At 33.9% G+C, this 16,604-nt stretch overlaps 4 protein-coding genes across 4 annotated transcripts; 3 read left to right on the forward strand and 1 right to left on the reverse strand.

The window, feature by feature from the left end:
* Window positions 1–367: 367 nt before the first annotated feature.
* On the forward strand, window positions 368–2,228 carry LOC125839257 (xyloglucan endotransglucosylase protein 7-like). Its single transcript, XM_049518231.1, has 3 exons — window positions 368–678; window positions 767–960; window positions 1,730–2,228. The coding sequence occupies exons 1-3, from the start codon at window positions 409–411 to the stop codon at window positions 2,136–2,138; spliced, it is 873 nt and encodes a 290-aa protein (XP_049374188.1). The 5' UTR covers window positions 368–408; the 3' UTR covers window positions 2,139–2,228.
* Window positions 2,229–3,984: 1,756 nt separating this feature from the next.
* Window positions 3,985–5,218, forward strand: LOC125839260 (xyloglucan endotransglucosylase protein 7-like). Its single transcript, XM_049518233.1, has 3 exons — window positions 3,985–4,278; window positions 4,369–4,562; window positions 4,642–5,218. Exons 1-3 carry the CDS (start codon window positions 4,024–4,026, stop codon window positions 5,054–5,056), a joined length of 864 nt encoding a protein of 287 aa, XP_049374190.1. The 5' UTR covers window positions 3,985–4,023; the 3' UTR covers window positions 5,057–5,218.
* A 3,895-nt stretch (window positions 5,219–9,113) lies between these two features.
* LOC125839258 (xyloglucan endotransglucosylase protein 7-like) lies at window positions 9,114–10,336 on the forward strand. The gene is made up of 3 exons (XM_049518232.1): window positions 9,114–9,389; window positions 9,483–9,676; window positions 9,770–10,336. Exons 1-3 carry the CDS (start codon window positions 9,135–9,137, stop codon window positions 10,182–10,184), a joined length of 864 nt encoding a protein of 287 aa, XP_049374189.1. The 5' UTR covers window positions 9,114–9,134; the 3' UTR covers window positions 10,185–10,336.
* A 3,887-nt stretch (window positions 10,337–14,223) lies between these two features.
* On the reverse strand, window positions 14,224–15,635 carry LOC125839256 (peroxisomal and mitochondrial division factor 2-like). Its single transcript, XM_049518230.1, has one exon. It carries the CDS (start codon window positions 15,491–15,493, stop codon window positions 14,609–14,611), a length of 885 nt encoding a protein of 294 aa, XP_049374187.1. The 5' UTR covers window positions 15,494–15,635; the 3' UTR covers window positions 14,224–14,608.
* Between the last annotated feature and the right edge of the window lie 969 nt (window positions 15,636–16,604).

Here is a 16,604-nt window from a genome sequence, read left to right on the forward strand (position 1 = left end):
AAATAATTAAAACTATTTTTATGAATATATAGCAAATGTTGAACACTTTTTAACTTCTTCATGATGTGTTTACTTCTTTATATTTTTAATTTTCTTAGAGGAAATCCTGAATCTAACACGATAATATAACCATATAATAATCCATCATCAAAAACTGATTTAACGCGCAAACAATTATTCTAGCTTGCAATGATGATTATGAATAAATTAAAGTATTAATTTAATTTCCAGCTCAATAATTATTGTTGCCCAATTGCCCATTTTCCTATCATGTTCATAGAGGAATAAATAATTAATAATTAATAATTCCCCCCTCTATAGTCCACCTATAAAAAGACTCCTAAACCAATCTAAAAATCAACATTATTTCTCTTCAACAATAATATTTCAGCTAATTTGAAAAAAAAAATGGCTAATTCTCATTTACTTCTAATTTCCATTGTATTAATGGGCAGTTTAGTGGCTGTATTAGCTGCTGGTAATTTTAATGACCTTACAGAAATCACTTGGGGTGATGGACGTGGTAAAATATTAGATGGAGGTAAAGGTCTCTCTTTGTCACTTGACAAATTATCCGGGTCGGGTTTTCAATCGAAAAATGAATATCTCTATGGAAGATTCGACATGCAAATCAAATTCGTCCCTAAAAACTCTGCTGGCACTGTCACCACCTTCTTTGTAAGTCATGATTCAACTTTTTTTTCTCTTGAATCATTTTGGATTAGTCGATTGTAAATAACTGATACGTTTAAAAATATTTTTATAGCTATCGTCACAAGGAGAAGGGCACGATGAGATCGATTTCGAGTTCTTGGGAAATGTGACTGGTGAGCCTTATACAGTGCACACCAATGTTTATTCTCAAGGAAAAGGAAACAAAGAACAACAATTTCACCTTTGGTTCGATCCAACTACAGCATTTCACACTTACACCATTGTGTGGAACGCTAACCGCATAGTGTAAGGCGCTATACTTATACATAAATTTTTTTCGAAAAGAATGATATATTTCTACTGAAGATATTTATCTGAACTTTTCATTTACCCATTCATGACACAAATTTATAGTCACACAAATAATAGGGTATATTTAAAATGGCATGTTTCAAAGGTCGCTACTAAAAAAGTGAATTTACAATGGACAAAATCCATTAAAAATTGGCTCAACAAGACGTCCATGGAAACTCATGTTTCTTCCTGGGGAGATTTATAGCTACACAATATTTATTAAGTATATTTGAGATTACTAGTTTCAAAAATCTTGTTCTTAAACTCTGTCACAATCAAATTGCTCCACATCAAGGGTGGATCTAGATTTTGAGTGTCGATCACCTATCAGTTCATGTGAATCCAACAGTTTTTTTTTACTAAATATAATAAATAATAGTTAATTATAACTCCAATTATTTTATATTGATTTGAGATATCTATACAAATTTATTAATTTCAAATTTCAGATCTGTCTATGTATCATATAAATTGAAACAAATGGAATACATAAGAGGGCTGAGCAAACTTAGATTTAGGGCATTAGGATTACACTATTTATTTATATATGGTTAAAACTATATTTTTATGTATATACAGTAAATACTGAACTCCTTCAACTTTGTGTGTTTACTTATTCATATTTTGATCTTCTTAATGATAATCCTGGCTCCGTCGCTCCTACTAGAATGACATTTTTACCTTGTTAGTTACTCACATGTTTGATTATGATAAAAATCAGGTTCTTGGTGGATGAGATTCCAATTAGAGTATACAACAACCATGAAAGCATTGGAATTGCATACCCCAAAAGTCAACCAATGAAAGTCTATTGTAGTTTATGGAATGCTGATGAATGGGCTACACAAGGAGGTAGAGTCAAAACTAATTGGACACAAGCACCATTTACCGCCACTTATAGGAACATCAATATTGATGGCTGCGTCGTTAAATCAGGCGCTTCCTCATGTGCCTCACGGTCCACTGATTCCGCGAACAATGCTAAGCCGTGGGAGACACATGAGCTTGATGCTAAGGGTCGGAACAGGGTCCGATGGGTACAGAGCAAACATATGGTTTATAATTATTGCGAGGATTCTAAGAGGTTTCCTCAAGGATATTCACAAGAGTGTAAACGATCGAGGTTTTAAGAAATCGAATTTAATTAATTAATTATCTAAGGTTCGAAACTCGATGAATATGTACGTTGGTTATGGGATTGATTGTTTTTGTGTGTGAAATTCTTTATTGTTTTGTTTTGTTGTACTACCAATAAAAGGTTGTTTATTTATTTTCTTTGATTAAATGATATATGTACTATTCAAGTTTATACATTTGTAGTGGGAGAATACCGTCAATCCCTTTATTTAAATTAATGAATTTTCTGTTCCCTTTAATGAGTTCTAATGGGAGCAAAAATTGCATGATTTTCGTTTTAATGGCTTGGTCTATAATTTTTGTCTTTAGCAATTGAATTTATGTCTAGTAAAGTATAAGTTCTTTAAAGGTACGGAGCATAACTTGTGGAATATTATTATGTAAGAAATAAAAGGTTATGCTCTACAAAAAAATTATTTATCTTAAGATAAAAAATTAAAGACCAACATAAAATAGGCGTCAATGTTCGTTCGCCAAAACTTTTGTAGTAGAACTACTATTATATTTTACTCCTATTAATATAACGCAAAGCAATATTAGCATATGAAGCTCTCTAATCAATTTTTAAAAAATTGCAGTTCATATAAGCTTGTAATCACAGTTCTATCATCCAGGGTCCTTTTAGCTAGTAACTAATTGAGCTTGTGTTCCAAATTAACCTTTAACCTTTGTGAAGACCCTTCCGTTCTATTGCTTCTTCTTGGTTCAATAACTAGTTATGTGATATTGGGTCGGGGCTGATTCAAACAGTCACAACTAAATTTATAATATCGACATTACTTAAAATACGACAAGCTCAATGAATTTATTGACTACATAATTTTTGCTAAGTATTTATATATTTTGAAGTTGTAATCAAGGAAAAGCTAGATAACCCTACCAAGAACTGTGCTCACAAATTACATAAGCTAGTACCCGAGGCTTTTCATTTCTAAGGCTTTAACTTAAATTTTTTAGTTAATGATGAAGGGATTTCATTCATTTCACTGTATCTCTTCTCTTTATTGTAATATCTTAAGAGAATGTGAAATTTATTTATGTTATATATAGTAATCAAAGTAGGGGATTTCTTGATATATTGAAAATGAGTTTAAAAAGTAAAAAATTGTTTTTAAATAAGAAAGGAGTAAATTTTGGTTTTGACAAAAAATAATAAAGTCGGACCCATATCACCGACATTGTGGTCAATTCTGAAACCAAAAAACATGATTTTGCATCGGTACAAAATTTCTTTATCTTTAATTCCTTTGTAGATCTAGAATGTTTGAATAGTTTAGATTATATGCGGCACGCACCTAGATATTAGAACGCGAATATTCAACTACGGATTCAAAATTTAAAGTCAATGGATTTAACCTTTAAAGTTACTAGTACTTACTCGCAACTATAATTTAAAATTATTTCTTCATATTTATTATATCCTCTGATTTAATTTATTTAATAATTTTTTTACATAACATATTTAAGATTTGTTACATTCAACATATCTTTTATTTTTAATAATCATAAGATTTAAAAATATAAATTTATGCTCCGCTTTAAAAATACTAAATTATGAACCCGATATAGTGTGTTAGGTAGAATAATGTCAATTTTTTCCTTTTGGGTTATTGGTGTCACCCAACCCGTACGGATCTAATAGCTGTCCCCACCCACCATACTTCCGAAACCGCTGCCCCTTAATATCTCCAAACAAACGCTTTACATTTCAATTCACAGCTATTTCCTACATTTTATTCAAAATTCCCCTTCTTCCATTCTTCTTCCTCCCTCTATCAAATTCTTACTATATATAATATCTTCCTTTGTGTCTCAATCTCAAAACACACACATTCACAAAACAAATTCTAATTTAAATCACTACTCTAATTTTCTATAATGTTGCTGCAGCTATCTGTGCTTGCGCTTGTCTTACTATCCCCTGTTTGGGCTGATAATTTCTACCAAGACGCGACGGTCACATTTGGTGACCAGCGCGCTCAGATACAAGATGGAGGGCGCCTTCTCGCCTTGTCCCTTGACAAAATTTCAGGTTCTGGATTTCAGTCTAAGAATGAGTATTTATTCGGAAGGTTCGATATGCAGCTCAAACTCGTACCTGGAAATTCTGCTGGTACTGTCACCACATTCTACGCAAGTAATAACACAGTTTTCGTATTCCTATTATAAATAATTAACAAAAAAAACATGTCCACTGAAGTATTTTTTTTGTCCAATTTGCAGTTGTCTTCTCAAGGAGCAGGGCACGATGAAATTGATTTTGAGTTTCTAGGAAATTCATCAGGACAACCTTACACGGTTCATACCAATGTTTACTCTCAAGGAAAAGGCAATAAAGAACAACAATTCCGCCTCTGGTTTGATCCAACTTCGTCGTTCCACACTTACTCTATTGTTTGGAACTCTCAACGCATCATGTACGTTACAAAACAATTACAAATAGTTACTTAGTGTTAGTATTCATGTCTGACATTTTGTTTTTTTCTAATTGTTCAGATTTTTGGTGGATAATATCCCAATAAGAGTGTTCAACAACCACGAAGCACTTGGTGTTGCATTCCCGAAGAATCAAGCAATGAGAGTTTACGCGAGTTTATGGAATGCTGATGACTGGGCAACACAAGGAGGACGGGTGAAGACGGACTGGTCTATGGCTCCGTTTACAGCTTCTTACAGGAATTTCAATACAAATGCTTGTGTTTGGTCAGCTGCTACATCTACTTCATCTTGTGGAGGTTCTAAGACTGAGTCAGTAAACAATGATCAGACATGGCAAACTCAGCAACTGAATGCTAATGGCAGAAATAGGCTACGATGGGTTCAGCAGAAGTACATGATCTACAATTACTGTGCAGATGCTAATAGGTTCTCTCAAGGCTTTTCTCCTGAATGCAAGCGTTCAAGGTTCTAAGGATATAGTCTATGAATGTAAAATTATGTTTGTTTCACTTTTCTATTCTTTAATTTTGGTCTGGGATATCAGGGGAAAGAAGAACATAGTGTAATTATTTGTGTGCAATATATTCTTTATTCTTTTTGTAATCATGAAATAGAAATAATAATGAATCGTTTTCCTGACAAGCATGTCCTTTGTGAGATAGTGGTAAGATTTGCGTACATTAACCTCTCTAAATCTCATTTGTGGGATTTCACTGGGTATGTTATTGTATTTTTCATCTCTTACCATCTCTAATGATTTCTTGAGCTGGAAACCCTTTTACCAAGACATTGATCTCACTTGGATTACAAAATGTCAATCAGGCAAAGGTCAACATGAAGATAGTTTTTTGGTCCCTTTCGTCCGGTGGTTAGTACATCATTTTTCATGTCGAAGGCACACGTTCGATTCCCATAAGGGATAGGTACTCATTCCCGGTCGCTTTCTCATTGCTGAGTGATCGTTCGCTATCTGGCTGTTACACTTGCCCTGGACAAAGTACTCTGAAAATAGAAACTGGAATAGACAATGTAGCTCAAAACTCACCAGTACAGCCAATGTACCTTCTTACTGTGTGAATTAAATTCTAAAGTGACAATTTTGCTTCTAATATGTTACAACTATCAAGACGCCTAATTACAATAGTTCCTTAGTTATGAACTAATTAGCCCAAAGCCTTTTGCATTGACCATATGATTATCAACTAAAAAATCAATTATTTTCATATTTTGTAAATTAAGTACTATACTCGTATCTAAATCTTATAAGGTTATGATTATTTAATTTCAAAATTATTTAAAATCCTGGACCCTAAACCGTTTAGGGCTATGATTATTTGTTTCCAAAATTATTTAAAATCTTGAACTGGTTATGATTATTTGTTTCCAAAATTATTTAAAATCCTAAATCCTAAACCTTTTTGGGTTATGATTATTTATTTCCAAAATTATTTTAAATCCTAAACCCTAAACCTTTTTGGGTTATAATTATTATTTCCAAAATCGTTATTCAACGTTAATTTGTTTATTTTTAAATCATTTAGGATTTGAGTTAATATTCTTATATAATACTTGAAGTTGTTGCTTACAGTTTATTTCAATATTTTCATTCAAGTAAATTTTAGTAGTAAGGATTAAGGAACGTCAAATCCTAATAATCATGGCACTGTTCATGCCTAGTTTTAACGTACAACATTTTCTCATTCCCACTACACAAAATACTACCCGACATTGTCACCGTCAATCAACAATCCAACAACAAAATTCCCCATTCTTTAGCAACTGATTTTAATTGCACTCTTGCAATTTTGGCCATTTCTGCAAAGTAATATAAATATTCTCAAGTCAACAAGGAGCAGAAATCAAAGAAGTGAATATATAAATAGAGAAATACTAATTTAGAGGAGTTTTAGTGCTAGCATATAAATTTGGGTGAGTGAATATATAGGGGTTAAATTGTTAATAAAAGCATATTGTTGTAACGTGGGCTGAACCCATCGGTGACCACTTAAAGTTGACATCAATTTTCACTTAAACACTTTAAATAAGTTTTGTTCATTTTAAACACCTTATGTCAAGATCTGTTGTGTCATTTTGACACTTTTTTTCACAATCTCCTATTGACTCTATGCGTGTGTTGAACAAACGTGTCCAACCGGATTAAATGACCAATTATATCATGCCAACTCATTTTAAAGCCATAACATTATACACAAAACTAAATTAAAGAGAGAAAAAAATTAAAGTTCAAAATAGATTGAAGGGATATTTTGACCAATTAAAAGAAAAATGATTCCCTCCCACCCCTCAACCCCATACATCTTCTCTATCAAATTTCTCCCTTTTCATTATCTCTTTCCCCATCTCCACCACCACACAGTTATCTTTTTCATTAAATTTGTATTTTTATTGTCTTTTCCACCATTCCCATTCCACACGGTTATCTTGTTCGTTCCTCCATTTTCATGGTCATTGTCACAATACCCACTCCGTTTTCATCATCTTCTTCGCCGCACTCCCTCCCATTTCTTGATTTGATTTGCTGTTTAAAAGTATAAATATGAAATTTGAGAAGTTATAATGGCTGAATAAGCTAAAGTCATGATTGCAGATTTTTTCTTTCTTCCTTTTTACTTAATTTTATTCTTCATTCTTTAAAAATAGAAATTAAGATTTAGCTTGCAACATTGATATGTAATTATATTTTTAACTATAAAATGAACCCATCTTCTTTCAATTGGACTATTGCAACTAAAGAAAAAATCCGAATAAAAAAATTTGACGTCAATTTGAAGGATTTTATGTTTGGGGAAATAAGTGAAGAGGTAAAGGTTGAAAAATGGGGAAGAAAAAGATAAAAAAAAATTAGGCTAAATAAGTCTCTCACGTGCTATTAACAAGTGTATTACACTCATTTTTTCATATCAATAAAAAGTGTCAAAATGACACAGCGAAACCTAACATAAGGTGTCTAAAATGAACAAAGTCTAGTTAAAGTGTTTTAAGTGAAAATTGGCGTCAACTTTAAGTGGTTGCCGATGGGCTCAGCCTTGTAACGTGTTCAGTTTGTAGTCCACTTGACAACTAATGGTCCGCATTGTACTGCTGCCTTCTCCTATTTGTACTATTGTTTGGCGGATTTGTAGGTGAGTCGTGCTAGTATTAAATTTTGTATGTGCATCTCCGATCTTGCAATAAAAAGATAAATTGCCTCACACCCATTGATGTGGGACAATTCAACACAACACCACCCCACCACCCACATACTCACATTTTGAACCGATCCAACTCTAATATACATCATTGATAGAAAACTTTAGGTTAAACTCATTCCCAAAAGCTAATCAAGAGATGAATATTGTTCAAGATCATAAAAAAAATCAAATTCTCTGTATGGGACAATTCAACACCCCACTTTACCATGGGTGGAGCTACATCCACCCTTAGGCGGAAAATTACACCATGTATGTAGGTCAAATTTTGGCTTTAAGGAATATAAATTTAACGTTTTAACACCTTCACATCCCTTCACATAAGCTCTTCCTTTGATGAAAGGTCTAAAGGATACTCCCTCCGTCCCTATTTAGTTGTCCACTTTAGAAATGACACACAGATTAAGGCAACAATGATTAGCATAGTAAAGTTACAATTTTACCCTTATAGTACAATTTACTTCCAAAATAAATTCACTCAAGATAACTAATCAATGTTGGAAAGTTCATAAGTTTATCTAGTTTATTTATGACAACTTTTCACTTTAAATAAGGGTATAATAGGAAAAAATTTGTTGTCCTTTCTTGATTTGTCAAAATAGACAACTAAATAGGGACAACTAAAAGAGAAAATATGGACAACTAAATAGGGACGGAGGGAGTATTATATTGCTCATACTTCAATTCAGTCTATTTATAACTCTGGAAAGAATGAGGAAGATGTTGGACCACAGAAAGAGCCAAAAATCTTGTCTATGTTGTTCAAAAGTAGTTGTTGCTATGTTCTCATGTTTGCACGAATGTTTTGACACGATGAAGAGTGGTTGATTGAACACCCTTCAACGAAAAATTATATCTTTGATAGAGAAAATTATATTATATATATTGATCAAAAATTACTTTTTCATAAATACAGATTAAATCATAAAACAATTTTTTAATTTCAACTTTTCACCATACATGCTTAAGGGCACAAAATTCAAAAGTCTTCTTTATTATTAAATTATTTTTTTTAGTTATAAATTTATGCTTCACTTTAAAAATACTGAGTTATAAACCCAATATCCCAAGGGCGGACCCCTCCGAACAAAGAAGGAAAAGGAAGATACAATTAGCGCGTTAGGTAGTAGAACTGTAGAAATAATGCCAATTTTTTCCGTTTGGGTTATTGCTATCCCCACCCATACTTTCGAAACCAAACAAACGCGTTACATTTCAATTCACAGCTAATACTTCCTCCTCCCTCTATCAAACTCTACTATATATAATATCCTCCTAATCTCAAAACACACACATTCACAAAACAAATTCTAATTTAAATCACTACTCTAATTTTCTATAATGTTGCTGCAGCTTTCTCTTCTTGCACTTGTCTTGTTATCCCCTGTTTGGGCTGATAATTTCTACCAAGACACAACCGTCACATTTGGTGACCAGCGCGCTCAGATACAAGATGGAGGGCGCCTTCTCGCCTTGTCCCTTGACAAAATTTCAGGTTCCGGATTTCAGTCTAAGAATGAATATTTATTTGGAAGGTTCGATATGCAGCTCAAACTCGTACCTGGAAATTCTGCTGGCACTGTCACCACATTCTACGTAAGTAGTAACACAGTTTTCGTATTCCTACTATAACTAATTAACAAAAAAAAACCATGTCCACTCAAGCGTTTTTTTGGGTGTAATTTGCAGTTGTCTTCTCAAGGAGCAGGGCACGATGAAATTGATTTTGAGTTTCTAGGAAATTCATCAGGACAACCTTACACGGTTCATACCAATGTTTACTCTCAAGGAAAAGGCAACAAAGAACAACAGTTTCGCCTCTGGTTCGATCCCACCTCGTCGTTCCACACCTACTCTATTGTTTGGAATTCTCAACGAATCATGTACGTTACAAAATAAAAATGTCTAAACAATTACAAATAGTTACTTAGTGTTAGTGTTCATGTCTGACGTTTTGGATTTTTCTAATTGTTCAGATTTTTGGTGGATAATATCCCAATAAGAGTGTTCAACAACCATGAAGCACTTGGTGTTGCATTCCCGAAGAATCAAGCAATGAGAGTTTATGCGAGTTTATGGAATGCTGATGACTGGGCAACACAAGGAGGACGGGTGAAGACGGACTGGTCTATGGCTCCGTTTACAGCTTCTTACAGGAATTTCAATACAAATGCTTGTGTTTGGTCAAATGCTACATCTACTTCATCTTGTGGAGGTTCTAAGACTGAGTCAGTAAACAATGATCAGACATGGCAAACTCAGCAACTGAATGCTAATGGCAGAAATAGGGTACGATGGGTTCAGCAGAAGTACATGATCTACAATTACTGTGCGGATGCTAATAGATTCTCTCAAGGCTTTTCTCCTGAATGCAAGCGTTCAAGGTTCTAAGACGGATATAGTCTATGGATGTAAAATTATCTTCGTTTTACTTTTCCATTCTTTAATTTTGTTTGGGGGTATCAAGGGAAAAAGAACATAGTGTAAAATTGTCTGTGTAAGCAATATATTCTTTATTCATTTTGTAATCATGAAATAGAAATAACAATGTTTTTCATTTTCAATCAGATGTCTCGTAGGAGAAACCAAATCTAGAATGAATTGAAAAGAAGAAGTAATTCAGAGTTAAATGTAAAATACCAAACTATGCTTTTGCACTGATCACACACCGGAAAGCTAATTGAGCATTGATTCTCGACTGAATTTGAATAGATAGGATAAAATTCAGAAAAAGATAAACTGGAATAGCTTCAATATGCAAAAGAAATCTTCTTCTCTGTGAATCCCACAATGGATTTTGTCAAAATATAATACAAAGATTTATATGCTATGCGGACCGATGGCTTCATTCCCTAATTAAGTACAATGTACTTACGAGTTCAGGGTTCACATGCTTCAGGAAAGCAAAAGGACCAGTAAATTCAACCTGGTTTTGCAGTTGAACACCTCAAAACTCCTGAAGCAAGCATTAGACCTACTTCTCTACTTGGCCTGCGGAAGTAGAAAACAAATAAGGAATGACATCAGGTCTAAACATTATAGGGATATCGACATTTGAGAAGGAACACTTCATTTTCAAATTACACGGACAAATTTGATCAAGCAGACATAAAGTACTGGTCTCCGATCCATTGCAGGAGAAGCTATCAGCGGTATAACTAGTTCAAAGCTTCATTTTAACTTGGTCAAAATCACTCCCAAGTTTTCCAGGTTCCTCCTACTGAAAAACCAACAATTATCTTACATGATATTTTTTATATCATACGAAAAATACGAAACACAGCCTTTTTCCTTTGGCTTTAGGTTGTATGTAAGACCCCTAGGGTCTAGCACCATCTCCAATTAGATTATTCTCCTCTTCAAGACGGATAGAGAAGGAAGAACAGAAAAAGTGATCTCCAATAGACGAGATATCCAACCATCTCTTCTATATGATGCATCTACTCCCTCCATAGTTCTCCACTTCATCTCACCAAAATGGATCGAGAAGAAGACAACAAAACAGGAATCTCCATCCAGTATATACTACTTATGCTTCGTGAAGGATCTCCCAACCATATAATTTATATTACACATCTAGCTCCTCCATCTATACACGCACCAGATTATAAAGCCGGCCCTGCATCTCCCATTTTAAATTGAGCTAAGCGCATGTATCTCAGTTGTGCACAAATGGATTGTCATCACACATAACATATCTTTTTGGCTTCAATTATACACAGTAGATAATGGCTTAACTAAAGAATTCTAATTGGAAAATACAAGAACATAAGAAAATCAATGTTGAAAATTGATTCTCCATTTACAAAAAAACATTACGAAATTAGCAAGACGATCAAACGATAAAAAAAACACATTACTTCAGAAAATTTGAATCATTATACAAGTAGAATAATGTAAAGATACTATTTTAATTCTACAGACTAGAGGTTAAAAAATCAATCTTTCCGTATTGATTGAAGTAAGTGATATCAAGAACGAACTGTGATATAAGCAAAAAGAATCATTTTTGAGAAACTTAACAGCAAAACAAAAAGACCCAAATGAAAATTGCTGAAGAAAAGCTCGATCAATTAATGATTGTATCAACCTAAAGAAGAAGAAAAGAATACCTTGGGAGAAAATGTAGTAGCAATGCCATGGCCCTGATGATACAAACACAGATTCACAATGAGTGAGAAATTTGCATTTTCACAGAGAAAAGAAGAAGAAGGCTCTGTTCATTTGTCTTCTTCTTTAAAGAGCACAATGTCTCTATTTTCTACATCTGCACGATTTACGAGGAAAAGGCTTATTCACATTCTTCACACTCTTTTGTTTTACGTTACAATTTTTATTTGTCGCTATGTTGAAAATAATTATATTCTCATAAGAAAACAAAAAAAGAATACTGACTAGTTAGTATAGAAAATCTAAGACAAGTATATACACATATTTCAATTTTATTTAATGAAGTGAGATTAACATTCTAAAAAAAATTAAAAATATAAGTGTATTATTGTCAAAACGTGGAGTAATTTTTTAAGGAACGTGAAGATAAAAAAAAATGTGACAAGTAATACTGTTTTAGGCCAAGGGGGGATTTTATTTTTTTGTATTTTCAGTCAATAGCATACAGTGACTTTATGCACTATTTGTATTTTAAATGTCAATATATGTAAGCTCAAATCGCATGCATTATTGTACATTAATCTAGGACTCAGGATGTATGTCAATATATGTAGCGTAAATCATATAGTAATTGTAAACATTATATGTAATTTCTTCTTTTTGTTGTTGTTGCTTTTGATGGAAATTGGAGTAAACATTATCCTCCTCAAGGTTTACGTACACATTATCCTCCACAGAACCTCACCCGTAGAATTACATTGAGCATGATTTGTTGCTTTTGATGAAACTTAGATTTGGCTCACATATGTAGGTCAACTCAGATTGGTGTCACTTTCAAGATGTTAAGGGATTGATCAGTTTCTAAAACTGAAATAAGAAGGTCCCATTGTATAATTGGACACTAACAGCAAATATAAATATGGTCAATATGATATCGAGGTAACATCGCGCATCAAAACTTAGACATATGAAAAGATATCCTTCAGCATTCTTGTCTCTGGTGAGATTTGAACCCTAAACTATGTTGGTATTCATCTGAAGTGGTTAGTAGACCACATCTTTAATAGTAGAGGAGGTTATAGTACCACCACAAAAATGGGATAAGATAACTCTTCACAACAGAGCCACATAGGCCTAAGCTGTAGCTAAGGTGCATTTCAAAGGCAACAGAGCTAACAACTGGTAAGGTTGAAAGTGATGGAGTCAACAACTAACACTGAAAATTGATGGATAAACTTGCATAAACCATGTATATATAGTGAATTATCAAGCTACATAATGAAGTGGGTTGAGAACCGTCACGTCTCATCACCCATCCACATAACAAGTCTTGTTTTAGCACTTTCCAGACTAAAATACAGTTCAAATACTGAGGTGTGAATCAACAAAACAACCAGCCTCAATCCACATTGAAAAGAGGACCAAATCAGAGAGTTGCAGGTGTCTATGTTAACAAGCTGATGGTGTAATAACCCACGACGGCTGGTTGCGAAAACATCCCTTTTAAACCCATGGCAACCTATAGAGAAGAGGTATTATGGGGAAAGAGACGCAACAAGCACCGTTTTCTTTACTGTCCAATTACAGATCAAATTTGGCAATTGTTTTGGAACTTTCTGGGAGTCCAATGGTCCAGCCACACAACACTAGTGATATTTTGAGAAGCTGGATCAGGGCAGATTCAGACAGAAGAAAGATAACATGGTGGAACACTATACAAGTTTGTAGATGGACAGTTGGGAAAGAGAGGAACTTGAGATGCTTTAAAGATAAGAACAATCACATCCAGAAGATAAAACGCTAACAACATTTTTTGTTTTACTTTTGGTGTAGCATTGAACTTTCAGATAAAGCTTCAATCTATCTTAGAGCTCCTAGAATTCCTATAGATTTAGACAGGGCTATACTTCACACTTTTGGCACAATGTACACTGCACATTCTTGGTACTGTTTATGAATACAAACCTACCATTTCATAAGAAAAGCATCACCTAAAGAAATTAGAGTAGCAAGTTCATAGCAATTGAGAGTGTACTACCAAATTAGGGATTATCTTTCTAGTTTTTTCCACTGCAACGCAACTAATTGTAGGAAGGGACATCAGTTATAAATCAAACCAGAAAGAAAACTATGAAAAATGTTGCCATGTGTTACAATAGCAACAACCCTGCTTCACAGTGATATAGCTCCAACACTTTATAAAGACGAAACAATCCATAAAGTGTTTAAGCAATTCAATCATTCGACGAAAACACATTATTACAAACAGATTCAGCAACTCTTTAAGCAATTACATCACAAGGGTAAAACTACAAAACCATTGTAAATCAAACTCCTGGAATTGAGAAAGAAGAAATCAATAAAGTGTTTAAGCAATTCAATCATTCGACGAAAACACATTATTACATACAGATTCGGCAACTCTTTTAAGCAATTACATCACAAGGGAAAAACTACAAAACCATTGTAATCAGCTTCATGGAAATGAGAATGAAGCACTAGTACAAGTTTGTCAACTATCTCCAGCTTAGCAAACAAACATATTTCAGCACCATAATAGTGCAATCTATTATCTGATTAAGATATTAAGATAAAAAAGTTAACTAATAATCCAACATAACCAAAGAACTATCAAAACTGTAAATTCCATAGCTTGATCAGCACAAAACCAAAAAGACAAACTTATTGAAGATCAAGCTAAGGGTTTACGCTTTTCGTCCGTATCGAAGATAGCAAATAACGCCAACCACTGCAACTGCAACAACTGAAGATGCAGCAACCACTGGCAAATTTACATCACCGCCAAGGAAACCAACTTGATCATCACCAACAGGAATGCCATTAATATTGCTAGCAACAAATCTTTCAGCAATAACCCTTTCCTTCTCCCTCAATTTCTTCTCCAACTCTGCAGCTTTCTCAACCATCTCCTTAACCCTCTTCTCTAATTCCTCCTTCACCAAATGAAGCTCCTTCTTCTCCTCTTCCCATTCCTCATTGTTCACAACAGTACCCTTCAATTCCTCAATATGCTTCTTTAAAACCCTAATTTCTTCTTCCTTCCCTTCAACTTCTTCTTTCTGATTGTTTCCACTAGCTTCTAACTTCTCCAATTTTGACAACAACAGATTCTTTTCACTCTCAACAGCCTCCAGCTTCACACTCTTCTCATTTTCAGTACTCTTCAATCCCTCCAATGCCGATTTCACCCCTGATAACTCAGAATTAGAACCTTGTAGACCATTCATAGCAGTGATGAGATCATGTTGCAGCTGAGATACCTCCCCTTCCAGCTGAGCAGCTCTAGCGGCAACTGATCCTAAAGCCTTGTTCTCCGACTCGAAATTCTCCACCTTCTTCAACAACTCATCCTTTTCGCTCTGAGATTCCTCGATTGAACTCTTGAGCTTCTCGATTCTCTGTTTGATCACATCATTCTCGTGAAGAAACTGAATTTTCTCTTGCTCAAGCGCCGCTATCTTCTGTTTCAGTGCAGAAGTTTTCGACGCAGCATCGGTAGTTTCGTCAACGGCGATCTCCACCGGCGCGTCGTCGAAAACCTCGCCGTTGGTAACGGTATCATCCGCCATAATCAAACCTGAAAATAATCAGATAAACAGTAAACGGATTAATCAAAGAACTGAGCTTCAATGAACTCCAAGCAGCCAAAATTAGGGTTTTTGATTGTAGAAAATGAGAATAATTAGAAAAGATATCTTTTTGTGGAATATAAAATCTTGTCGGAAAAGAAAAAGAAGAATAAAATGAAATCTCACTTTTCGGGCCGATGGAGGACACGTGTTGTTATTTTGAATCGGACGGTGTATATTAACCCATTTCCAAAAGCTATTGAGTTTGTAGGTGTTGTATAACTATTGGGCCATGATTGTGAATTGGGAAGCCCATCAAGTCCAAGCTCTTAGGAGACAATTTTTGTTGAAATAATTTTCTCAATATTTTATAAAGATAACAATCTTTTGTGACATTATATGTTTGTCATAATCACTCTAGTGCTACACATGTTTGTGTTTTCTTATTATTTGTTATTGTTGTTTTTTTCAACTTTATTTTTAGCCTTTTTATGAACTTTATTCCCTCATTTGATTACAATCTAAAACTGCCAAAAAAAATAAAACATGATTATTGCAAATGTTCATTCCTTAATTTCACTATCATAATAATCCTTTCAAGGGGTGGAGCCACCTTATGCTCAGGGAGTTATTCGAACCTCCATCGACGAAAAATCATACTATTTATATATGGTTTGAATAATTTTTTATGTATATATAGTAGATATTGAACATCATTCGATTAATTCAGGTGTCTATTTCTTCAAATTTTGAATGCGCTTAGTGAAAATTTTGAGACCACCACTGATCTTTTCGTTATTGTATTTCTATTTTATAATACTAATATTTTTAATAAAGTTTACTTGAGTCGAGATTTTATAAAAAATAATCTTCTACTTTTTATCTTTTTCACGCCTTACTAATCCGATCACACCAGTAAGTTATTATTGTTGTTACGTTAGTGCCACACATCTCACTATTCTTTTACTAAAAAAAAATTGCCTCATTTGTGGAAGGGTCCAATGGTGGCAACAATTTATAGGAGTCCGTGATATTTGGTTAGGGGATATGATAACGTTGAGAGCGATATAATCGCTCTTACAAGTTACTAATTGTTCTATAGAATTTACTT

The sequence above is a fragment of the Solanum verrucosum genome, unplaced genomic scaffold (genome assembly GCF_900185275.1).
Source record: "Solanum verrucosum unplaced genomic scaffold, falcon-dt-bn FXZP01000170.1, whole genome shotgun sequence".
In the NCBI taxonomy this organism is placed as follows: Eukaryota; Viridiplantae; Streptophyta; class Magnoliopsida; order Solanales; family Solanaceae; genus Solanum; species Solanum verrucosum.